Source organism: Sycon ciliatum, chromosome 1 (genome assembly GCF_964019385.1).
Source record: "Sycon ciliatum chromosome 1, ocSycCili1.1, whole genome shotgun sequence".
Taxonomy (NCBI): Eukaryota; Metazoa; Porifera; class Calcarea; order Leucosolenida; family Sycettidae; genus Sycon; species Sycon ciliatum.
In genome coordinates, this window is record NC_088643.1 from 26,174,810 (window position 1) to 26,201,044 (window position 26,235).

General features: G+C 47.2%; 1 protein-coding gene across 1 annotated transcript; it reads left to right on the forward strand.

Moving 5' to 3' along the window:
- The first annotated feature begins 294 nt into the window (after nt 1-294).
- LOC135824764 (uncharacterized) lies at nt 295-19,500 on the forward strand. Its single transcript, XM_065337503.1, has 14 exons — nt 295-2,198; nt 3,356-3,503; nt 4,232-4,402; nt 5,388-5,565; nt 7,893-8,138; nt 8,899-9,328; nt 10,124-10,463; nt 11,149-11,302; nt 11,740-11,849; nt 12,693-13,172; nt 13,634-13,786; nt 16,650-17,311; nt 18,072-18,510; nt 18,877-19,500. The coding sequence occupies exons 1-14, from the start codon at nt 295-297 to the stop codon at nt 18,964-18,966; spliced, it is 5,505 nt and encodes a 1,834-aa protein (XP_065193575.1). The 3' UTR covers nt 18,967-19,500.
- The last annotated feature ends 6,735 nt before the right edge of the window (nt 19,501-26,235 follow it).

Below are 26,235 nucleotides of genomic sequence, written 5' to 3' on the forward strand. Positions count from 1 at the left end.
TCTTCTATGCCGCCGATGCATTCTGACATGTACCGGTACTAGCAGATGACCAATCCTGGGGTGCATTGACCAGGGCGGTTTTCAAACAATACTCCCACCCGAGACTTTTCTACCGTCTTCTGGACATCTACCCAGATCCGACATCAGTTAAAATCAGCGCTCTGGTACACATCGCAACTCACTTAGCGTTTGGGAATAAGAACACGATAAGTGTGTCGTTGTGTGGGTCTTCACTCTTATGAGTACGACTGTAGTGCAAGTCTGTAGTTGAGATCTTGAGAAGGTGGTGGAAGGATGGCCGGGAGTGCGCCTAGGCAGTTCTGTCGCGACTGCTGGCGCCTTGCGAGGGCTGTGCTCGTTTTGGTGATGCTCGCTGACAACGATCATTTGTTCGATGCTACTGTTAGCGCTAGTAGCAGTAGCAGTAGCAGTAGCAGTAGCAGTAGCAGTAGCAGTAGCAGTAGCAGTAGTAGCAGTAGCAGCAACTCTGAACATACTGTGTTGTTTGTCGCTCCTTGGTCGGCGTCTCTGAGGAGCTCATCGTCCGCAGAAGAATACAAAGAAGATGTCAGAGCATGTGGCTCACCGCAGACTGCTTGCCCTTCTATTTCCGACGCATTGGCCATCGCCAGCATTATTCGAAGTCGGAACGCAGCCCGATCATCTGAGGTTGACTCCGAATCGCCAAAGTCAGAGGTCGTCGGTACAAGCACCATAGTGATACACCTATTGGCCAATCAGAGGACGCGATGTCGTGTCTCCTTGGGAAGCAACAATGCAAGCTCGGCAGTGGCTGCGTGGAAGCTGAACAAACCTCTCAAACTGACGAAACTTGTGTTGGACGGTCGTAACTCGGCGGATGGTTGTGAAAGAGCCATTCTTGTGCCTCCAGCCAAAGCCAAGTCAGAAACTGACAAAGAGCGGACTGATCAGAAGGAAGGGTTCCTCTTTGTCCTCGAAAGAAGCTTCGCTGTGGTGTTCAGACGTATTGAGCTGAACGAAGAAGAAAGTCTTTTGGCTTCTACTGCGAATCGGCCTTTGGCTTTCGTACTGTTGGAGGGTTGTAAGCAGGTAGCGTTTGTTGAGTGTGCTTTCAGAAGTACGTTCGCCAGTCAACAAAACATCGTGATCAGGAATAGCTTCTTCGTGCAGTTCATCTCTTCGGTGTTTGAAGGACAGGGACCCAGCCAGTTGGAACCTGTCCACATCGCACCGGATACTCAGACATCAGTCGTGTTCGCCAGGTACAGCGAGGACCAGAAGTCAACACACGTTTCCAGCGAAGAGTTATCCTCGTTTCAAGAATGGAGGGACCTTGTGTTGCTAGCACGTTTTTCGATCGATTGCGGTGTGCAGGAGTCGGGGACGTTCAACCACCACACCAAGCGGCGGCCCTGCGGAACCCCTGCTGGTCCCACTATCTGCTTGCCACATCTTCTTTTCTTCGAATGCAGCTTCTCCGATATCCACCCGCATCGGTTTCAGCAGATTGGAGAAGTTGGCGGCGGTGGGAGCGAAGACACGGACCCGTCGATGCAGGCCGACTACGGTTCAGTTCTGTCGCTAGTTGTTTCCAACGGACCTGGCGTGACGAATTTCAGGGCAATGGTGGACACCTGCACTTTCGCAGAGAACAGTGCACGTTTCGGCAGCACACTGTATGTCAAAGTGTTGCAGTACGATGATGATGTTGCTGCTGCTGCCAATCATGGCAGTCAGCTGCCTGCAGAAGCCGCTTCATTCAGTCGTGTGCATATCAGAGACACTCTATTTTGGGGAAACTCGGCGCACAGAGGCGGTGCCCTTCACGTGAAAATCGACAATGGTGAACGCATGAGCATGCCCATGCCCAGTGGAAGTCTCGTATCTGTTGAAAACTGTCGCTTTGAACACAACCATGCGTGGGAAGAGGGCGGTGCTGTTTCCGTGCACTTCTCCACGATTCCATCACAGCCGCAGATATGCTTGCGCAATGTGACGTTCATCGACAACACGGCCAGAAACAGTGCCACACCACAGTTTGGCGGTGCACTGCTAGTGGCAACATCGAATTGCAATTCAAAGAAGAGTTCAACACGGCCAGCAGCCCGGGCCAGTACTGCCATCCCTGTTCAGGTCCACGATGGCACGTTCTTCAATAATTCCGGACTCGGCAGTGTGTTTGTGAAGTGCACCACGATGCAGTTTACGGGAAAGAGGTGAGACAGCAGCCATTATAGCACGCAAGCGCTCACACGCAGTTATTGATTGATATAAAAAGACACACAGTTATTGATTGATATAAAAAGTGTTTACTTGCCCGGTACAGTATGATTATATGTTCTGATTTGTAGGTAATTCTTACTTCAAAGTAGTTGCCGGCAGTGCCGGTCCCAACTTGCCAGGGTAAGGGTAAAGAAAAGAAGTTTTCTAATGGAAGTTTCTGGAGGAGGAAACTGTAGTTATCACCAACCCTCACCGCGCCCAGCTCACGCCGCTACCACGTGCGACCTGAGCTGGGCGCCCTGCCGTGCAGCATGGGACTTTCCTCAAGCCAGTCACGTATTTGGCAGCCCAGTGTGCTGTCTACCAGATCGCAGCATTTAGCAGCGCTCAATGCGGCAGGGTCAGCCTCAGGCTGGTCGCGTACGCGGCAGGCTGGTGGGCGACCTGCAAGGCTGCATTCGCATTCGGATCACCGAAGTGATACAGGTGCTTTGACTGCACTCTGTGGCGCATCAGGGAGGCTTCTGGGGCCCAGGCAGCCCGTAAACCCACCACCGAATCAGGTGTGCGCAGGTGGAGCAGCAGGGCAAGATGTGTGCTGGAAGCTCACCGTCATCCGGTCGACCTTATGGTTGTGTGGCTTTACACAGCCGGCGCTCATTACTTGTTATAGCTTGCAGAAGGCCAGGATTTCTTTTCTTTTTCTTTTCGCTCTTTCCCTTCTTCCAGGCACGGCTTCATGTTAGAGCAGTAAATAGCAGTTAGGGACTCAGCTGAGTCAAGCTGGACTCAGTGTGTCAAGTTGGCATACTATACAAGAAGCACGCTATCTCCAAACAGTTGTGTGCTTATTGTGCGAGTGAATGTGCAGGAGTCCGCGGTCACGTGAGGGGGGGGGGGGGTGATACCTGTGCTTTTGCACAACAGCAGAAGAACTTAGAAGTACATAGGTGCAGTAAGTGCAAGCACAAGTTTCTGCTATGTGCTAGTTTTCTTGTTGCTTCTATTTTATAGCCCTGTACTGAACATCATTATAATTGTAAACGGTGCCATTCCGGTTGGCTGAGAGAAAATGCAGAAGGAGGAGAAGAGGAGAGATTGTTGCATTACTGAAGTTCAGGGGAGAAAATTTCTGGTTGTATCATTGCAGCAACTTCACCAAGAATCAAGAGTCGGCTGTCATCTCCCAAGCGGCCCGCATCTCCTTCCACGGAACATTGCATGCAGTGTCCAACAAAGCCATGGATGGCGGAGTGTTCGCTATCCGCAAGAGGAATTCACAAATCGACCTGTCCCAGGTAAGCTCTCCGGCACAACAGTACTGAGGCTGTATTAACGCAGTTCAATGAGACGCTTTGATCCGTGAGAGTGCCTGTGGCATCTCCATACATGCAGAACAGTCAATAGGGCTTGAAAGTGCTACGTCACAGCATAAGTTAGCAACAATTTCAAAAATTCAAAAACTGGATCCACTTGGATCCAGTTTTTGTATGGATCCAAGCACATTTCAAGCGGTCTTACTCACAGCAAGGTGATGTAGCCAGTGAAACTGACTGATTTGGCTACTGGGGGCGGGGTGACAACTGGTGGCGAAGTAAAAGTCACACCTGCATACGACATGAGTGGGTTGCTATGCACCCACATACTGAGGCAATAGCGAAGTCACACCTTAGTGGATCCAAAATAGAAATCTGATGTCAACTTACTACTCCCTGGCCGTTTTTGACGTCATCACTTTCAAGCCCTATCCAGCTGACTTTCACCTCACATGAGCCATGACATATTTTTCTTTTTGACTCCTCAAGTTCTCAACATCAGTCGAAGATTCATTTTGCACTGGTGTTTCCTAGCTCTGTTTGATTCCGAATTTCTTTATCCTTTCTTTCTTGTCTTCTCTCCCTCTCTTCTGTCTGTCTGTCTGTCTCTCTGTCTGTCTGTCTGTCTGTCTGTCTGTCTGTCTGTCTGTGGACACATGTTGCCATACGTACATGCATTATATGGTTTGAATGTGTATTTGCTGCTGCAGGTAGTTAACATCACTGTTAGTGGGAATAAGGCAGTCGGTAAGGGTACTGTGGTGTATGCCGATGCGAATGCCTTCACCAAGAGAACAATGAGTAATCGTGTTCAAAGGAGGACTACTCGTTGCCCGTTTGTTCTTCCCAAGAATTGCCCGCAGAACAAAGCTCAGTGCATGGTAGGTACAAAGCTCAGTGCATGGTAGGTACAAAGCTCAGTGCATGGTAGGTGCATGGTAGGTGCATGGTAGGTAGATATGTTTAGTAGAACGGTACTACTAGAACCCCAAATGTAGAAGTCATGTCAAAGTCTCCGACACAGACACACACACACACACACACACACACACACACACACACACACACACACACATACATACACACACATGCACATACACACACACACACACACACACACACACACACACACACACACACACACACACACACACACACATCCCCATGCTCTCTGGTACACTCATGGCAGAGGTTTGCACATTGTTATATGGCATGTATATTTTGGTGGTATTCAGGAGGGTAACAGTAGCAACTCCTTCCCCCCCCCCCCCCCCCCGCCCCCTCCCCCCTCCCCTGCCCCGCCCATCCCTGTTCATCATTAGCCAAGTTGGTGATGTTTAAAAACAAATTGATACGACTTTTATCAATGGGGTAGGAGTTATAGACCAGGGAATACAATCACAGTTGCAAATGAACATGCTATGCTTTCTAGTCAGGGCAATGTCTTACCTGAACCAGAAACTTATGAAAAGAGATGACCCAACACTCGTAACAGTCCTTGCTTTCAGCAGCAATGGGGAATGGATGAAGTTAGGCAGCAGGGGCTTTCCAATGATCCAATGGGTGCTTTGATGGTTGGAGAGTTAGTGAACTAGTCAGAGAATAGCATGCTTTCCCAAAGGAATTGGATGTGTTCAACGGCAAGGTCATCCAACTGTACAGCAATGATGGACGGATGCAGCAAGCTGTAATGCAGTCCGCACCAGAGTACTCAGCTGATTGTGACCCATGATTTGGAACTGACTATTGATGACAATCCCCAGGTCTCAGTGGCGATGGTGAGCATGTGGCTAAACTCGTTGCGTTACTTCTATGTAATACCCCCCACTCCCCCCCCCCCCACACACACCCTCCCCCACTCCCCAGGCGTTCTTCACAGGGAACGGCAAAGGACACTCTGGACTGCATCTGACGTCGGTCATGTACCTGGCTCGCCTGTATCCTTGCATTGTGGCGTACCAGCAGCTGGCACACATGATCTACAAAGTTGAGGATCCTCGGTACTGTATGCCGTATGGACCAGCTCACTGGGAACTACAGAGTGGTTAGTTTCTATTGAGCCTAAGCCTATTAGCCTAAATGAGAGGATGAGTAGAATGATACTAGAATCACTTGTCTTTCAACTGCCCAAAAAAGCCATGTGGTGCACGCAATGGGAACATGCAGCAGCCATGGTGGTGGGGGTCAGGTCTGCAACGCTTCTTGTTTCACCCTGTCCATGCCTGTCTTATGTTTGCCGGAATATGATCTCCGATGAGCATGGTTTTCTAACGTTTCAACCCGCCAATCATTTCCAAGATATGAACACACACAGCAGTGTATGTAAAAGGCTTACCAGGCATGATACACTGTGTCATACGCGACCGAGTGACAAGGCAAACTGGTCCAGTCTCTCCGAACTTACACAAGTAGTTAGTTTACAGAAGTAGGTTTTACAAGCGATTCAGAGGACTAGGTAGCACAGAAGTAAGTTAGTTAGACAGAAAACAAGACTGAAACGGAAGGAAAGACTCAACTGAAGGGAAGACTAAACAACAACTGAACTGGGAACTGAAAAACGGACCTATATAAAAAATTGAAGTGAAGCTACAGCTTTGAGCTAGCGAACTATGAATAATGGCAGCAAAGAACAATGGCAGTTATGCATCACTGGTCCCATTGTCTGACAGAAGAATAATAGATACTATCTAATGTAGGTAACAAGAGACCTGATGGTGCCAGCAATGAATAGTGCAATACACAATGTTTTGTGTAGGAAGAAGTCCGTCTACTACACACTGGATGAGCCGCGTAAAACGGACTTGTCTGCTAATGGACCGTGGTGCTCCATTTCCTGCACTGTCCCTTCCCCGGCCTCGTATATTCAAACACAGTCCATTGTTTGAGCAGCATGGTCTACTGTTTGCTGAAATACAGTATACAGTACAGGAATGGTGCCCCGCCCCGCGGTGGGTATAATACCGTAACTAACAAAGGCGAGTTGAGTTGCGGCCATCAGATCTGTTTGCTACTCACTTCTCTGTGCAGAGGCTTGTGGCACCTGAATTGCAGTTGTAGTCTTCGGGGTGCTGAGTCGAATGGTCTTGGTCCGAGGAAGCTGAGATGCTCCCTTCCTCCTTTATTCCCAATCAAACTCGCGCACTTCCACCGAAACTGGGTGACTGCACCCTACTAGACGGGGATTTGTGTGCGAAATGTCACTAAAAGCGCCATTTCGTTCTTATAAAAGCACGGATGACCGCGATTGGCCCATATGTTGGAGTCTTTTGGGCGCTGAGTCGGCTGGTTCTGGTCCGAAAAGGCTGCGATGCAGCATTCGGTCCTTGTTCCCAATCGAACATTGTTGAACAAGCAGTCACGTGCTCCTGCGTACACCAGTCACCTGGTCACCGTGTCTGCAGGATACAACTTACAGCCTGTTTGGGTGCATTCTTGTCACTTGAGTTGAACTCGAGTTGAACCTTGGTGTGAAAATTGTCGCATGCTGGCGTGGTGACCAGGTGACTGGTGTACACAGGAGCACGTGACCGCTTGTTCAACCATGTTCGATTGGGAATAAGGACCGAACGCTGCATCGCAGCCTTTTCGGACCAAAACCAGTCGACTCAGCGTCCAAAAAACTACAGCATATGGGCCAATCGCGGTCATCCGTGCTTTTATAAGAACGAAATGGTGCTCTTAGTGACATTTCGCATACAGATCCTCATCTAGTAGGGTGCCACCCAGTTTCGGTGGAAGTGCGCGAGTTCGATTGGGAATAAAGGAGGAAGGGAGCGTCTCATCTTCCTCGGACCAAGACCATTTCACTCGGCACCCCGAAGACTACTGTAGTAGACGGACTTTCTACCGTATCATACCGTATGTACCGTATGTACCGTATATCGATAGATTTACCATATCGTATATAGTACGTTATTTTGTGTACGTCGTGTGTACATCATGTTGGCGCATGCGCGTGTTGCTGTAGTATGAAAAGCAGTCTTCGTCTTGAGTTCATCATGTCTTCGTCTTGAATTCGTCTTGTCTAGTTGTGTTTCGTCGTCGTGTCAATAAACAGTCTTCTAAATGTAGTTATCGTCGTCCCTTTGAATAAGTGTGGAGATGGCACGGGACTGGGAGCAGGTGGAGAAAGGCCAGTTACTACAACTACAACTGGTGAACATTTTGATTTTAGGCTTAACTTCCCCTTTAATCCATGCATTTGAACGCCCAGAGTTGTTCTTGATAGCTACAATCAATTCAAAAAATGACAAGCCAGGCGGCTATGTTTATTTTTGATCTGCACTAATTAATCATCTTGGATGCTGTGTTGACACTGTGCTGACATCGTGCTGACATCGTGCTCTGTTATGCATGGACATTGTACTACAGAGTTCTTGCAGAAAGACCCACTCTACTGCTACATAGCTGATCAATTCTCATCGGATGCACCGTGTCAGGAAAGTTGTGCTCTCCTGCTCAACGCCAGTTTACCACAGAGGAAATCATGCGAGTTGAACGACTTCAAGCAAGTCAAAGTAGGCACGAGCAGCAATTTGACCACAATGCCTACTGGCCAAACACAGCTGTCTCTTGCACAGCACTCACAAACTCACTCGGCAGCAGCAGATGATGAAGGTACATGTTGCACCAAGCATAGATGTGCATCAAAATGTAAAATCAGTGCACTCAGGGCCACGGCACTAGCCAGGCTTTCAAAAACGTTAATTAATGTTACGAGAGAGCTTTTTTCGGTTTGAAACTGTTCTTGAAGTGCCAAACCTATTTTAGCTGTTCATCAATTGTCCAAGCCATAGACAATTTGAAAACAATTTATGCCTGGACTGTTGTTCAACTAGTGTTGAACACATCTTCATGGTGTGTAGAGCCTGCTTGCTTCCCTGAGTGATGCCTTTTCTTCCATAGTCTACTTCTTCACCACTCCTAAACCTGTTCAATAGGGCTGTGTAACTTCGAAATCGAAGCATGCATCCACGTGTGTAGAATACATGTGGGTGCTCATTGCTCAATCAAGCGGAACTCAGTCAAATCCCAACCACATTTTAACAATATGTCCAGGTAGCGCAAAGTTTCAGCTGTCAGCAGCTTGACTAGTTTCAAATCCTATAAGATGAAGCTTGAGCTAAGTAGGAGAGACCAAGCGTGTTTGCACTTGTCATGCTTTGGTGTGGGATGAACGTTTCTTCCGGGAACGCAGCAATGCACAGTCACACCTGCATCTACATCTATCTAGACTACACAGAACAACTGCGGAACAAGACTTGTCGTTTGTTGCAACCGTCTGAGTTTCATGCTTGTTACAGTGCTATCGTAATGCAACATAAAATGCTTTTTTTCTATCTGGACTGACATCGTTATTAACTTGCTCTTTTGTTAGGTGCCGCAGCGGAGGAAGATGATGAGTCATCTTTTGATCGATGTCTAGAATACCAGAGGTATATGGATACAACATCCCCAACTGATTCCCACAAGGCCAGGGTAAACGCATCCATGCAAGCTTGGAGAGATACTTTCCACTCAACTAGAAGAGGAATATGTAGGGATCACCAGGAGAAGTGTCACACTCCTAATGCTTTTCTGTACCAGCCACAGCAGTTGTGCGTCAGTCATGCCCAGATGTTTGTTGTGCAAAACGAGCGCTTTGATGCACAGTCGGAGCTGTCATTCATTCCGCTAGATTCACTGACAACATGGCTCATCTTTGAGAAGACCACAACGTCGTGCTACAAGCAGATAGGAGACGATATCTGGTACTTTCACAAGGGGTGCAGTTATTCCAGCATCTATAACCAAGCATTGCTGTCCAGGTGAGAGACCGTCCGTGTATTTCCCTGCTACATGCACATATCCACGCCCACCGTCAGTGCTTTCCGAGGCTTTGTTTGGCGGCGGGATAAGCGGTGGGAATACTGTGCATGAACAAACGTGCACTGTTAGTTAGCGGTCCGCCAGACTTTGCATCTACTGTAAATATACAAATTTTCGACAGCTATTTAATTTCGGCTATATTCGGCACCGACCCAAAACGGCTAAATTAAAACGCCGATGACATTTTTCGCAGCATCTGTCGCACTATACTATGCCCTCTACCCCACGCCGAAAATAAATTGCCGCCGAAATGTCAAAAATCGTGAAGTGCCGAAATTTTGCAGCGCCGAAATTTTGTATATTTACAGTACTCGTTTCCAAACAAAGCTAGTGTGAGGTGAAGCGTGCGTTTTGCTGCTGCTGCTGACACAATGGTTTCTTTCCTTCTTACTTGTTTCACTTGATTGATGAAGGAACGGATCAAAGTTAAGTTTACGTACTATGGTAAAGAAGAAGAAAAAAGGACCAAGAAACTACAAGTTACAATGTTATCGCACGAGCTGATGGTTTAGTAGCTGGTGGTGTTAGTGGACATTAATGCGTAACTTGTAGTTTCTTGGTCCCTTTTTTCTTTACTATACATTTATCCTTGGCTCTCCATCCGAGTCCATTACGTACTAGGCGTTGTTGTTCACCGAAGTATTGCCAAGATACTGTAGGGTAGGAACGTGCAACATTGAGCACAATACTGACGGACGATATGTTTTGTTTCATTTGGCCTGTCCCTGGAGCAGCAAGCCATTGCCAGTGGCGACGGACTGCACACTGCTAGATCTGGCTCAGAGGTACGGCGAATACGACGGAATTCACCTGCTGCCTGTGCTGCCGGGCTACAAGTTTGTGATGGCGCCCTGGGCCTCCACCATTCTCTCCTGGCTGAGTCGTCCGCAACGGAGCACTGTACACTCCGATCACCGGTGTCGTGTTGATGAAGCCGGCCGGTTTAGCACAGCATCCTGGCAGCAGAGCCTCGGCAACATCACCTTGAACCCAGCGCCGGGAGAACAGTTTGATCTGCATGTCAGCGCATTCGGCGAAATGCTCAATCCGCACGATATTCCGCTTTTTGTCTCGGTAAGAGTTCCATGTGGAAAAACATCTAGTGGGTACTTGCACTACTGATTTGGGGCTGGATCATGATTGGAAGCAGACCTTTGAATCAAGGGAAGTGCAGTTGCATGCTATGCACAATGCACGATGACGAAGTGCATTTTCCTGGGAGCTGCCGGTAAGCAAAGGCCTACGCTGCCAAGGAAAGCATCGGATAGGGGACAAAGAGATGATTCTTTTCAGGGCACAACTGCTACGGTATAATTCTGGGACCCCACCCTGGTGCAAGCAAGGAAGTATCCCAGTCTGGTAAAATGTGTTTCACTAGCCTGGTATAGAGTTCCGGCACTCCTGCAAGCAGATAGAGAGTACTGGCTGGGAAGAGGACGTGTAGTAAGTTGAAGGACAATTTTCTGCTTGACTACAATGAGGCAAGCCACTAGATCCCTCCTCCAGGAATTTTTTAGTGGCTAACACTATAGTGTCACATGATACCACATTTAAGGCACCGGCAACAGTGATTATACACTTGGCTGCAAGACTGTGCAAAACCATGTCCTGATCTGTTTCACAATCTACTTAGCTCCTTTCTATGCGCAATATTCTAGGGCTAAGGGTCTTTAATTGGAATTTTTCAAAGTACTGGGCTTTTCCTGTTTGCAACTTTCTCTCAAACAAATGAATACTAGGCTGTTCTTCTTGTTTTCAGGTTGTGTCCGACCATGAGGATGTGCTACTTGGTCGGCCGGGATTCATCTTTCAGGCCACAAGACCGGAGATATTTTGGTCGCTGGCAGGCATGCACAACCTGGTTCTCTACGGCATTCCCGGAGCTCAAGGGTACTTGACAGTACGGGCTAAAGGTAGGCTAGGAACAACCATGTTCAGTGCATCACCGTAGACCACCCACAGGCGCTTACCTGGAAGGCTGTGGGGGTTGGTCCAAGTAGGGGGGGGGGGGTATCTTTGGTCGGGGTCGAGGGGTGTGGGGGGGGGGGGGGAGGCTTGTTAGCCGAGGCAGAGTTCCTTTGAAAGCTTTAGGGTATCCACCAATTACATCATGAATTACATCATGCATTAAGCACATTGCTGGCAAGTAGTTGCCAAAATTTACCCTTTCTATTTGTTAGAGAGTGAAAAAAGAAGTGCTGTACCCAATGTATGTACTAAAACACCCGTTTGTGATCGTCAGGAAAAATGCAGTCGATCCGGGAACCCCAAACCCATGACTAACTTTGTTAGACCTAAAACGTTATTGTGAAATTGTCCCCCTTATTGTGTATGGTCTGCTCTGGCCCAGGCCTATCCATGTATGGTGCCGCCCATTCCAAGCCGGTTGTACTCAAGATCCCATTTCGTCTCCGCAATTGTCACTTGGGATACACGTGGCCAAAGACATCACATGTTGACGTGAGTTGAGCAACCAAGCCAACAAGCTGGTGGTTTGCCAGGACCATAGCTATTCCCAGCCCTGTAAATGCATGTATTTTTGGTCACATGTAATTTCGGTACCTTTGGGTTGTAGTAGAACTACCCAGTGTTGTTCATGGCGGTGACATACCCCAAACTGTCTTACTCTAGTCAAGTTCATGTGGATATGAGCATGCGAGATGTTGTAGACCATATTCGTCCTTTTCCAGTGAGTTTAGTTTCCGTCATGTCCTGAAGTATTTTTTAGTTTGTCAGCATAGTGGTATAAAGAAGTTACAGAGGTTATGCGATTGCATCATCAGTTGAGAGATTTGGCAAGTCGCGGCACAGCAATACGATTTTTCAACCAAATCCGCCGACTCGCACAGTAAACATAGCGCTCGTGAGCGGTTTAGCTGATGTGCGCTCATATACATACCGTAAGCGGTTCCATAGGCACACCACCATGACCTCATTCGCATAACCCGAGGCTGTAGCTACTTGCCCTCTGGAATCCTACAGCCCGGGTCTGCTGTCATGGAATGGCCATCATTCCGTGGCATAGTACGCAGTCCCCAGCCATCCCATGCAGGATACGACTGCATGTGTAGTCGAGAGTACGCATACCGGCAAACATTGTTTGTTTGTTTTTTGATGCAGTGCTGTACTGAAACCTGGTGCAGCCTACGGAAAGAGATGCTGCAACTCAGCTTGGAAACATACGCTACGTGTAAAAATGGTAGAGTAGCTCAGTGAAGCTCAGTGAAGCTCAGTGAAGCTCAGTGAAGCTCAGTGAAGCTCAGTACAGAGGTATTTTCTGCTGATGTTGAAATGGTTGTACAGGCACAGGAATACACGAAGAGCTTCAACTCTGACGTCCACGACCCCTACTTGCAAAACCTTCGGGAGATCGTGGAACAGAAACTTGCATGTAGATGCAGGCGTGAGTTACCCTGCGTTCGTGACTGCGGCCAAGGAAAGGATGTGTACATCTCGCCTTACTGCTGGGCTGGACGTAATGATAGCTCCAGTGTTCCCGGCCAACCTTTCAACTCTTCTGCACTGGACGGTATTGGAGGCGGCTTTGTCATGTCAGAAACAGCGTTCCTCCGCGCTGGCAGTGACCCACTAGGAACATTGGAGCAGAGTCGATCGCCAGATGCCTTTGTCGCAACCTACTGTGACAAAGGCACATGCTCGCAGCACCTTGGCAAGAGTAAGTGGCTTCTGGGACGTGATGAGCCATGCAGCGTGCAGTCCCACTCACGCGGCCTACTGTGTAGTGAGTGCAAGCCAGGATACTCTCTGAGACTGGAGCAATTGGTAAGCATGGTTGGATTTCACCAGTGATGCATTCCTCTGAGTCGCCATGTTTACCTGTTGGAAACATCTATCACACGGGGCTTAGTGCCGGTATCTACTAGTTCTACACGTACAATGTACACAACATACAGTTTGGGGTATTAGTGCCGTTATCTACTAGTTCTACACGTACAATGTACACAACATACAGTTTGGGGTATTGTTAATGTTCCGCTGCAATTATGGTTCCTCTTTGTCCAACATTGATAGCCAGCAATTTTCAAAAGCAGGCAAGCAGGTTTTCCCAACCTACTTCAAAGGACTTAGAAGTTGCGTCTTCGGCGGTATTAGTCATGAAGTTGGTTGTTCCAACGAGACACAGCACTTCAGTACTTCAAAGAAGTCACATGATCTGAAAAAAATGTATCCCTCAGTTCGGAAATGTGTACACTGAGTCCCGGTTTGTCCTTTTGCCTTTCCAGAGCTGCAGTGATTGTCGCAAGCGGCCAGGATCATTACCACTATACGCCGTCATTATTCTCCTGTTCCTCGTAGTGATGTTTGTCTTCTCGCTTGCTCTGCTGTTCAACATTGGTGTCACTGCTGTCATGGACATGTGGCTATTCTTTGCCTTGGTATGTCACTTCTAGAATTTAGGCAGAAATCATGTTACCGTATTTTCCGGTTGTGAGTTGACCCGGTTATAAGCTCCCCTCTACCCCCTACCCGCAACCCAGGACCTCATTTGCCAGCTCAAACGCAGTTAGACCCCGGTTGTAAGTTGACTTCCCCTTTATAGTTCGGCTTTTAGGTCATAAAAAGGCTCACTTACATGTGTATAACCGATAAAAACGGTTTGCATAGCATTGGGTGAAGGAGGCACTTTCGCCCCATTGCCGATCTCTGTATCTGCTACAGTAAACCTGTGTTTAGTAATCACCCCCGTGAAGGTGCACATAAAGCTGGTGGTGGCGGACAAGTGGTTGCACCCTGCACAGCAGGGGCGGATCCAGGGGGGGGGGGGTTGGGGTTCGAACAAACCCCCTGATTTTTCCGACCATAGTTCGGGTGTGACCACGAACCCATGTCAGTGCGACGTGCTCGCCCCATGCTATGGCCTGCAGGCCAGAGCGGTCCGCTAGCTATGCAGCTTGGTAGATCTATAATTATGACATAATTGAACATTGTTGTCTTGTACGTAGCTGTAGATAATACAAAGACTAAAGTAGATCTGCACTGAATGTAGATCTATAGCTACGCGTTCGCTTCGGAGAAAGAGGTGCATGCATTTGTTGAGCTGCTGCGGAAACTTCGAAAATAAGTATTAGTTTCAAAAACTAGATCCTGAATAGTGGCCGTGGAGTGCTGTAATTGTCGTCATGGCCCGTGCTTTTTGAGCCCTTAGAGTTCGTCGAAGCGTCTAAAAGAGGCAGGATCAAGACCAGCTGCCATTGAATTTTGGTGACACTCCAAAGAAAGTGTCGCCACTAGTATCGAAGGTATTAAAAACAAAGAGCGAAACTTTGAAAATCACCTTCAAGTTCAACGTCCTATCGTCCAATAATCAAAATTTCTCCGAACTGGGGACAATTATGACTGAGACACGAAAGATGCAGGAAGCCTGCCTTATGGAACCTACTGTAAAGTGGAGTCAACATCAGGCGGCTCGGAGTACAACATTGTGGACAATTATTACAGACAAGCTGCTGGAGTCGGAAAGTACCAATCAGCTATTCTGCGGACCTGTGGTAAAGAAATTAAAAATGTCTTCCTTGTGCTACGTGTCTTCAATAATGTTTTAGCTGCAGAGTGTTGAAAACAGGGGTACTGAAGTTACATTTGTATAGCAGCTGGCATGCTCAAGTATTATTTGGTGCTGTACCGATAACGCAAACGTGTGAACTTGTTATACAATCATGACCTGCACAGGTCTGACTGATTGTGTAGGAGTTGCATTGTGGATGCATGCCGGTTTGGGCCCCATGCTGGATGGTTGTCCAAGAGAGGATCAAAAGGACGTACCCCGCAGTGTAAGAGCAGATATCACTGCATAGTCATGGTGTGCATGTGGAACCTAGTACCCGGTTCAACACTGCATAGTCATGGTGTGCATGTGGAACCTAGTACCCGGTTCAACACTGCATAGTCATGGTGTGCATGTGGAACCTAGTACCCGGTTCAAGAGTACATAACAAGAGAGTGCAGCTCAGGCTATCTCGAGAGCTACGATATGAGTTCACACACGGTGGACTTTTATTGCATCATTCTTCGGCAGAAGTATCATCAAGTGCACGCGCTTTCCCGCCCTTGCCTGGCAGATACGGTGTCAGTTCATTAGAACACATGAATCCGACTACCGTTTGTTGGATGGCTGAGTGGGTGGGTGGGTGAGGGGGGGGGGGGGAGGGGGCATTTGATTCACATACTGTGCTCACATGTGTAATCATCATCTGCAATAGATACAGGGCAGGTCGATTTTCTCTTCTGTGATAAGTTGATAACTGATAAGAAGTTTTACTTGAAGAAAGTTTTAAACGTACTTCAAGGTTAGCTCGAAAGGTAGCTTTTGCTCAAGTCTATCCGTTGGGGCAAGAAGTGCTGGAGACCTTTTGTTAGCGCATAGCGCGACCCACTATGTGTACGCTTCTCGTTGGCTGAATTTGAAATAAACTCTTTTTTGTCTTGCAATATGGCTGCCCGCAGCCAACCCTGCACTTGTTATGGCTGATGTGAGGTATGAGAAAGAACTGTTGTTTCTTGTCCTTCATGCTTCATGTGTTGCGTTGTGTTTTTAAAGAGGTAAAAACAAAACATATACTTGTAAATCTGTTCAAAAATGCAAACAACGGGACCAGCTGGATCGATATACAATGATACCTTATTGAATTTGGAATTAGCACTAATATCCATGAACCTTCCAAGTTGGAAGGCCGTTGGTTAGCGCTATCGAGCAGTGCTCAAGCTGACTTTCATGCCGTGGAATCTCTCAGTACTCCCTGTCAGTTTTGTGCTAAATTGTGCACGTCTGACTTTTCAAAATCTGGTTTAGTTGGTGGACTCAATCGCATAACTGGTGCCCACAATTTCCAATGTTACAAATTTTTCCTTGGCTCACCATCTGAATTTGGAACGATTTATAGAAAAGAAAAAGGACCAAGGAACTACAAGTAACGCTATAATGTCCACTAACACCACCAGTTACTAAACAATCAGCTCATGCGATACTGACCGACGGTACTGACGTTCTACAACTAACTGAATTGTTCAGTAACCGGTGGTGTTAGTGGACATTATAGCGTAACTTCTAGCTCCTTGGTCCTTTTTCTTTTCTATAAATCAATCCTTGGCTCTCCATCCGAGTTCGGAACGAATAAAGTATTCTTGATAAGTGGATCCACTGGTACTAAGTTATTGTGTGCGCTTTTGAAAAGTTTCCCCTCACCACATATCCATATTAGAAATATGTGCCACTGCTTTGTTGTCTTCTCTGCCATCCAGGGCCACTACTGCATCTATGGTTCGAATGAAAGAACAAAGGCTATGTATGTAAGCATCATAAACTTTGGCATGTCCCATATCTGCTTATCGACTGACTTGACACCGCTGCAACGGCAGACGGCCATGCTGATCTCACCAGTCATGTCAATGGTCTGCCTGATGGTTTTCTACGCAGTGGGTAGAACACGTCACGGTCGCACACTGCGTGTACTGCAGCGCCTGCAGCGCCGTCACTCCATCCGCCATGTCCTCTGGCTGGTCTTGCTCTGGTCCATCTGCCTGATCACCTACTCCTCATTCACATTGCTGCGCTGCATCAACATTCGTGGCAAGCTGGTCGTGTTCATCGACGCCACCATGACCTGCTTCAGCAAAGAGCATGCACTGTACGTGGCTGTTGCCATGATATCGGTTGTTTGTTTTGTTCTACCAGTACCAATCTTACTTGTCTGGCAACCTACTCACCGCTGGCCAACACTGATTGGTCTGCTGGATGAAGCCAAGCATATCTACGAACCATCTTGCCAGTGGTGGGCTACCTACAACATCATGAGGCGAATTGCATACAGTATACTACTGGCCATAGTCACTGGTGGACCACACAAGAGAGCTGTCATATTGGTTATGCTGGTGTTGGAGTTGGCCCTCCACGGCTATATAAGGTATGCAGGGGGGGGGGGGGCTATAATAATACGGCATGTGCCTGCGATGGGCTGTAATAGTATAAGGTATGCAGAGGGGCCATATAAGGTATGCAGGGCTATATAAGTTAGGGGCCCGCAGCATTGTATGAGAATATAACAGTGTAATTCTGTTGCTGCATCCACCCCAAACAAGTAAACATAATTACCTTTATACTGGACCACGTCCTGTTCCTGAAGTTCTCTACTAGTGTGTGTGTGTGTGTATGTGTGTGTATGTGTGTGTGTGTGTGTGTGTGTGTGTGTGTGTGTATGTGTATGTGCGCGTATGTGCATATGTGTGTATGTTTGTGTGTGTATATGTGTGTGTGTGTGTGTGTGTTTGTGTGTGTATGTGTGTACATGTGCATGTGTGTGCGTGTAGCGTGTGTGTTAACGCGACACTGGCGTGCCTGCTCCTATTTCTCCTCCCGCAATGGGATCACATAACCGTCACGGCAGTGGGTCAACAGGACAGGATAGGACAGGACAGGCATATATTATATATATATATATATATGTGTGTGTGTGTGTGTGTGTGTGTGTGTGTGTGTGTGTGTGTGTGTGTGTGTGTGTGTGTGTGTGTGTGTGTGTGTATGCATGAATGTGCACACATATTTGTGTGACAATGCCATGGCAGGAGCTAGTGTCCTGACTGCTCAGTTTGTGTCTGCCCAGTGTCACCTTGCCACTTGATTGACAGTGGTTTGTTTGTGTGGTAATTTTCACCGTCACCGTACAGACCGTATCGCCGGAATAGAACACTGGGCAAGCTGAAAGACTGTGACAACACATTGATGTTCATGCTGCTGCTCGTCCTCATCGTCGAATGTGGATTGGACATTGTACAGAATGACCTGGTCGTGGCCCCAATTCTGAGTGACCCACACTCCGTGATGCCCTGCTCAATCTTCCTTGGCGTGTCTGCCCTGCTGCTGGCCGTGTACGCGTATCGCTTTGTGGACAGCTGGCGCAGCACGATCCAGCAGCGGCCACGGCAAGCGTTGCTCTCATTGTGGAGAGGCAACGATGCCTCACAAACACTGCAGGTTATTGATACTGTTGTGGATTTCAGAAGGGACGCCACCAATGAGAGTCTTGCTCTGCAGACGCATGCAACGGCGACAGAGAATGGTGGCAGTCGTACGCGATCAAACCAGATGAATATGCCCACATGGAAAGTAAGTAGAAGCGGCGGCATTGTCCAGTCCAGACCGGTGGTGCAGTACTGAACCAGTGTTACAGGCTCGGGAGCAGCTCACCTGGCCTTCGGTCCATGAGAGCTGAATACCCCCCAATAAACACCAGCTTATTCCTACGTAGAATTCATAGGATGCAAGCAAACATAACATGCACCTTGTATAACACTGTTAGTTAGGTAGGAAGCTTTCTAAAAGCCCTTAGTGTCAAACACTGAAGCTGAGAATGTAAACACAGTCTAGGAACGTTGTGACTAGGAACCAGTCACTGTATATGTCAAAATCGATGCGTTCAACCCCTTTTATAAGCGTTCCCTCCCTTTGTGCCGTGTGTTTGTCCTCCTCTAGAATGTGGACCACTCAGAAGATGACTCTGCAAAAATAGCACTGAGAGAGCCGCTGCTCTGGGATGAGTTAGTGCAAGCAGCTCAGCAATGACGACCTCAGAGACCATGTCAGCATGCAGAAGTCACTGAAACTTGTTGCGATGCTGTGCAAAGTGATATCTGAGTGGAAGATGCACTGTCACTGGACTCTGCACTGGATAACTCACCTCAGAAGCTTAGTTCATGTGTAGCTACTAAGCAGCCGGACCCTGTCGTTATCTATTTTGAATACCTTATCCGGCCACTAAGTAATTAGTTAGACCAATTTCCATTTGTGGACAAGCAGCAGTGTCCTTTCTGTAGCAGGGCTACATGCACTCTGATTTTGAGCACATTAAAGTAGGCCTAGTTGCCCCGAGCTGCCACCTGTACCTAAGTCAGGCCTAGTTGCCCCGAGCTGCCACCTGTACCTAGTTGCCCCGAGCTGCCACCTGTACCTAAGTCAGGCTAAAGTAAACAGTGAGGTGCAAGAAGAGCATTTACTGAGAGCTTCAACATTGCTCTTAGCCTTTCTGTGATTTTTCTGCTTCTCATTCTTCAAATGGAAAACCTTACACACGCACACCATCTTCAATCTTCATTTGCTTAAAGGGGAAGTATACCCTAAAATCAAATTTTCACCAGTTGTAGTCTTCTGGGTGCTGAGTCGAATGGTCTTGGTCCGAGGAAGCTGCGACGCTCCCTTCCTACTTGAATCCCAATCGAACTCGCGCACTTCCACCGAAACTGGGTGACTGCGCCCTACTAGATGGGGATTTGTATGCAAAATGTCACTAAAAGCGCCATTTCGTTCTTATAAAAGTACGGATGACCGCGATTGGCCCATATGTTGTAGTCTTTTGGACGCTGAGTCGACTGGTTTTGGTCCGAAAAGGCTGCGATGCAGCGTTCCTCCTTTATTCCCAATCGAACATGGTTGAACAAGCGGTCACGTGCTCCTGGGTGCCCAAATCACCTGGTCACCACGCCAGCAGGTGACAACTTTCACACCAAGGTTCAACTCGAGTTCAACTCGAGTGACATGACTGCACCCAAAAAAGGTCAAACAGGCTAGTAAGTTGTACCCTGCAGGCACGGTGACCAGCTGACTGGTGTACGCAGGAGCACGTGACCGCTTGTTCAACCATGTTCGATTGGGAATAAAGGAGGAACGCTGCATCGCAGCCTTTTCGGACCAAAACCAGTCGACTCAGCGTCCAAAAGACTACAACATATGGGCCAATCGCGGTCATCCGTGCTTTTATAAGAACGAAATGGCGCTTTTAGTGACATTTTGCATACAAATCCCCATCTAGTAGGGCGCAGTCACCCAGTTTCGGTGGAAGTGCGCGAGTTCGATTGGGATTCAAGTAGGAAGGGAGCGTCGCAGCTTCCTCGGACCAAGACCATTCGACTCAGCACCCAGAAGACTACAACTGGTGAAAATTTGATTTTAGGGTATACTTCCCCTTTAATGGAAGGTTCTGCCTTCTGTCAATCATGCAGGCCGCTTCTACTACTACATGTACAGTATGGTTACTACGTCATGTACAGTATGGTTACTACGTCATGTACAGTATGATTACTACGTCATGTACAGTATGATCACTACTACATGTACAGTATGATTACTACGTCATGTACAGTATGATCACTTCGCCGAAGAGCACTTACATGTAGGCTGGAAAATGGCCCAGATCAGAACAATCCAGGCTAGATTTGCAGATATAAGAACACCTGTAGCTGTACTGCTTTATCCATAATGTGATCGCATCGCATGATGCTCTCCATGATCGCAGAATAAGAACTTGAAAACGACTTTTAAAGTTGACCATTTTTAGAACAATGCCAGGTATTTTCCTTGTTTTCAATTTTGTATTTCTTTGGCGCCCCATCTCACCTTCCCCTCTTTGGAATTATCACTGATATCCATGAACCTTGAAGGCTTCCAGAAGCGGGCCGTTGGTTAGTGCTATAGCATAGCAGTGCTCAAGCTCACTTTCATGCCGTAGAATACGGTATCTCAGTACTCCTTATCAGTCTGGTGCTAAACAGTGAGTCTTTGCATGTTCACAAGACAGTTTTAGTATCTGTGTGGAATGCATACAGTACTGTCGGTTGCAGAAGAAATAGGAGGTCAACCTCCTAGCCTCTTGGCCGTTTTTATTTTCTCTACAGTCTCAATCGGATGCACAGTTGAGTCACTCAGTGCATACCTGACTGGTATATGCTTGGTGCCGAGGCTTCCCTGATTGTTCTTCGCCTTCGGCACTCCGCTCTTGGACACCCGGCAGTACTGTAGTAGCGTAGCATTGTACATGTAGTCTGTAGCCTGCAAGTAGGGTAGTAAGGTTTATTGTGGTCACTCAAGGCTTTATTTGGGAAAACCACAAATTGTGATGTGAAATGTGAAAACCAAGCGGATTAAAAATGTTTATTGTGGTAAAGCGGGATTCACAGAAGCTTTTTTTGCGATGCGACAATGGATGCGACGCGATCTGCGACGGACGCGTGCGATGCGAACTAGCGAAATACCATTCACAGAAGAAGTCAGTGATGCGACAAAATCTTGCTGATTTGGCTACGTCACCATAATATTCGCGCGGTTTGATACAACTTGTACAAATTTATAGGCAACTCTTGAACCTTTGTACAACTTTGCTGTAATAAAGGTCAAAATCGTACGCCAAATCGCTTGTCGCATCGCATCGCATCGCAAAAGTTGAGCCAAGCTCAACTTCTGCAATGGCCTGCGATGGGCCAGTTGCGGCAGTTGCGTGGAGTGCGACAAAGCTGCGATTTGGGGTTTTCCCGGTTTCGCGCCTGTCGCATCGCAAAAAAGCTTCTGTGAATCCCGCTTAAGGCGTAGGGTGGTTGGTGTACACGTTGGCTGAAGAATATACAGTCGTGTGAGAAATAGCAGGGAAGTGATAGAAGATAACAAGTAGGGTATGGTGCGAAGGAGGTGTGAAAAAGGAAAGGTGTTTTCTCTTACAGTTGGGGCACATTGTAAAACATGTGCGCGGTGATGGGTGATATTAAAGACCAAGAAATGATCTCTGGTTACTTGCAGCAATGGTAACACTATAACCAACGTAGCAGCTGCATTCCAGCTGGTAAACACACTCAGACTCAGACATGCATTCCAGCTGGTAAACACACACTCAGACATGCATTCCAGCTGGTAAACACACACTCAGACTCAGACTCAGACATGCCCATCGCAGAAGCGATGATAGAGAACAGCTATGTTAGACATACAAGTAGCAACTTGGGCTAGGATTACACCATTCAACAGCTTAAACACGCATACACACACACACACACACCACACACACACACACACACACACACACACACAAACAAACACACCACACAGACACACACACATACATACACACATACATACACACATACATACACACACACACATACACAAACACACACACATACATACACACACACATACACAAACACACACACACAGACACACACCACACACATACACACACACACACGCCACACACACACACACACATACACACACGCACGGGCGCTCGCACATGCTCCTTCATGGGCGCCAGTGGCACAACCAAACAACAAAGGAAGATTCCAACACATCCTAAAGAGTTCGTCACATCACACATGCTCTTGTTTATCTTATTGTTAAAATTCATATGCTTTTCCGCGTTGGTATGCTCCTGGATTAGTACAATGCGTGTTGGCTACTTTTGAATACTCAGTGTTCTTCTCCGGCCTTTACTACACTAGTTACAGCTGCCAGTCAGAATACACAGGCAAATCGGACTGCATTGGTGAGTCTTTTTCAATACAACTCGTTGCAATGGCGGCTAAAAAAAATCACGGTTCGCGTGAGACTCGGCCAAAGGCCCAGTTTTCCGCATCCGCAGGAACGCCACCACCCTCTTGGATCAAGGCGCAGATGCAGCTCCTAAGCGGTGGGAGGTGAGTAGATCAGACCCATCACAAAGTGGTCAAAGACCGAAATCCCATTCACTGCATCCATGTTTCCCTCGTGCCAGGCCACGAGTTCCCAATTAAAGGGGCACTCCGGCTTCATTTTCGACGTCGAGTTTTCGATGCCAAGACGAAGGTAGGTGAAAGAGAAGACCCCTCGAACAAGAACGAGTCTCCAGAAGCGATCGAGTCGAGCAGGAAGACGACTTTTGAATTTCGGCCGAGCGAGCGCTGATGACGTAATGAGGGATTAGCTTGCCAGTGGAAATGCATCTGCGCACATACATTTCACACACTTTTTGGCCAATTTTCAATCGAAGAAGAGGTTGTTTGCTATGTTCTCCCAAAGCCGTGAGCGATCCCGTCTTCTATACCCTTCCAGGTACCCTGAAGGTCCTCCAGAGGAGAATTTATCTCCATCGAAGCGTTGTTGATCCGCTAAATTCGTCTCGAGACATATTCACCTAGTGCAGTGCTGATAAAATGTAGAATGTTGAATCTGTGATAATTGTCGACGATGGAGGGAGAGGCTGATAGCCGCTGTCGCAGGGAGAGTGAAGCTGCTGGAAGTAACAACGGGGAGCCCGTTTGTATCACCTGAACAACCAGAATTCAAAGCAGCTTGACCAAATCGGAGGGTGCCTCGTTGCTGATCGTGAATATTACACCGACATGAATTACTACAAGTATACTGGTGAGTTTTTATCTTGTTTTGTTCTTATGCTAGTACCCTGGCCTGGAGTGCTCGTTAGCAAATTCCTATTCCCTGGCGTTTTCTAAACATTCCGTGTAGGACTGAATACGTGATCAAGTATTCCGATTTGGGTAGATGTGGAATTTGGACATGTATTTTATTTAAAAAAAAATCCAAATAGACCGTTTGTAGAGAAATGGTTGCCCAAATACAACAAAATTTATTTTGCAGTTCTACAACTAACTTGTACTGAAATCCAGTCAAAGTAAAAATGATTCTTCATGACAGTTGGGGTCAATGAAATCTGATCCAGGCATAACGAATGGTGACGCCTGCCACCCCGGGAACGAATGCCCATTTGGTGGGGGATACCAAAGTACTCGAAAGTAGTGCGTGTTTCAATGTGGCATGGAAGTTTTATATGATCTCTGGTCAATGCAACATATGATAGCCATCATGAATTGCAGGCCTCGAACGCAACTCCGACCAGAATTGGCAGTTCCCTAAGTTAGATGCTTTATAATTCCATGGCCCCAGCTGTAGTTATAGAGGTTTTTTTGCACATTATTCTTATAGTCGATAGGTTTGTACTGATGGCCACAAACAACGGCAGTTCAAACTTCACTGATGTGTTCATGAGCTGAGAGATTTCTCTCCACTATTTCTGTTGTGCACACAGGTCTGTCCAATATGCATTGACCGTATTGGGTATGGTACCTGCTCTGAGAAGGGAATCGCTGGAGCCACAGTCCAACTATACAGGCTTTCAAGAAACAGAGAGGAGCCATCTTTGCAAGCTGATACCTGATGTGTACCGACAGAATTCTCACGAGATACCTTACAGACTACGCCTGGGGTATACTTCATAGTACTCCTTCGACTACTGTCCAGAATCAAGTCGACTGAAGCAAGTTCAAACAACTCTGGCTTCAAACTAGCCGTCGATTAGACAAACAAAACATTCTCTCATATACTAGAGCACTCTGACAACTCACGACCTATTCCTAACGATTGCCACCACTTATAAATATGTAGAGTACTGATTGGAATGTGCTCATAATCTCAACAATTCAGTGCTATAATTATTTGAACTATGTGTTCCTTCCATAAATGTTGTATCCACATATAATCCACAGTGCTGCAAAGTTTCAGAGTTCTCAGGGTATCAAACAAAATTATTTCAAATACAGTGAAATTGTTCGTGTACATTATAGCGTAACTTGTAGTTCCCGGGTCCTTTTCTTTGCTATAATTCTTTTCTTTGCTTTGCTCTCTAGCCGCCGGCGAGTCCAACAGCGAAATTGTTAGTTCATATTTATGTGTGTGTGGGGGGGGGGGGGAGGGTTGAACATAATTCTATATAAGGGACCTGCAACTGTAATACCACAGTACAGTAGATAGCAAATATGTAGAAAACAGAAATGCATGTTCCCATCATTGTACATGGACGGGCGCAGCAGGCCGAAGCTATCAGCAAGAACAGGATTTACAATCGCCTAGAGATACTTGAGCTATTCCAGTATTCTCCGTGAGCTGTCCGATTCCACAATGGTTCATGCCACCATTATTTCTGGTAGTATCCATGTGCATAATTCCAAGACCATCTCGGATTCTTCAGCAATTTGTGCCACGGCAAAAGACAACGCTTGACTCGGTCACTGGGGCTGTCAAACTTCGCATCACAAATGAACTTCAATTTCTCATCTGGTTCAAGTATATGTACTGCCATGACTTGACCATGCTTCATCCACAGCTAGGTGAAGATTGTGGCGTTGAATTCCATAGCGCACCTTCTTGCCGCCATGCAGGAGAATGTTGAGAGAAGTGAACATATTTTTACTAAAAAAACAACAGCCACTGAAGAGGCTAGCATTAGCAATAGCCTTGGGTGAATTTCCTGCAGGTACACGTTGTTGGTAGGTCTACTGGTCGGTCTCCATATCGTCAAGTTCAGAAATCACCTGTACTACACATCTTGTAGAAGGGATCCTGATCGAAAAATTTTCTGATCATAAAATTCACTAAACTGAGGGCGAGACAAATAGTCAGTACTCCCCGATTCCGTCTAGCTGCTTTGATCAAGTGATGCTAACAAGCTCCCCGTTGTTACTTCCAGCAGCTTCACTTTCCCTGCGACAGCGGCTATCAACCTTTCTGTCCATCGTCGACAATTATCACAGATTCAACATTTTACATTTGTCAGCACTGCACTGGGTGAATATGTCTCGAGACGAATTTAGCGGATCAACAACGCTTTGCTGGAGATAAATTCTCCTCTGGAGGACCTTCAGGGTACCTGGAAGGGTATAGAAGACGGGATCGCTCACGACGTTGAGAGAACATAGAAAACAACCTCCTCTTCGATTGAAAATTGGCCAAAAAGTATGTGAAATGTATGTGCGCAGATGCATTTCCACTGGCAAGCTAATCCCTCATTACGTCATCAGCGCTCGCTCGGCGAAATTCAAAAGTCGTCTTCCTGCTCGACTCGATCGCTTCTGGAGACTCGTTCTTGTTCGAGGGGTCTTCTCTTTCACCAACCTTCGTCTTGGCATCGAAAACTCGGCGTCGAAAATGAAGCCGGAGTGCCCCTTTAACTGTGGGTCGCAGCACGGCTGGAAAAAATCCTTCCGCTTCCAAGCGCTAAGATAATAATTTTTTTCTAAACCG

What these genes read in the sequence shown, in the direction of transcription:
- LOC135824764 (XM_065337503.1), top strand. Translation starts at nt 295, where the DNA reads ATGGCCGGGAGTGCGCCTAGGCAGTTCTGTCGCGACTGCTGGCGCCTT. An exon ending in GGCAGCAGCAGATGATGAAG is followed by an intron (nt 8,139 to 8,898) that starts GTACATGTTGCA and finishes CTCTTTTGTTAG; the next exon opens with GTGCCGCAGCGGAGGAAGAT. An exon ending in GCCCTCCACGGCTATATAAG is followed by an intron (nt 17,312 to 18,071) that starts GTATGCAGGGGG and finishes GTCACCGTACAG; the next exon opens with ACCGTATCGCCGGAATAGAA.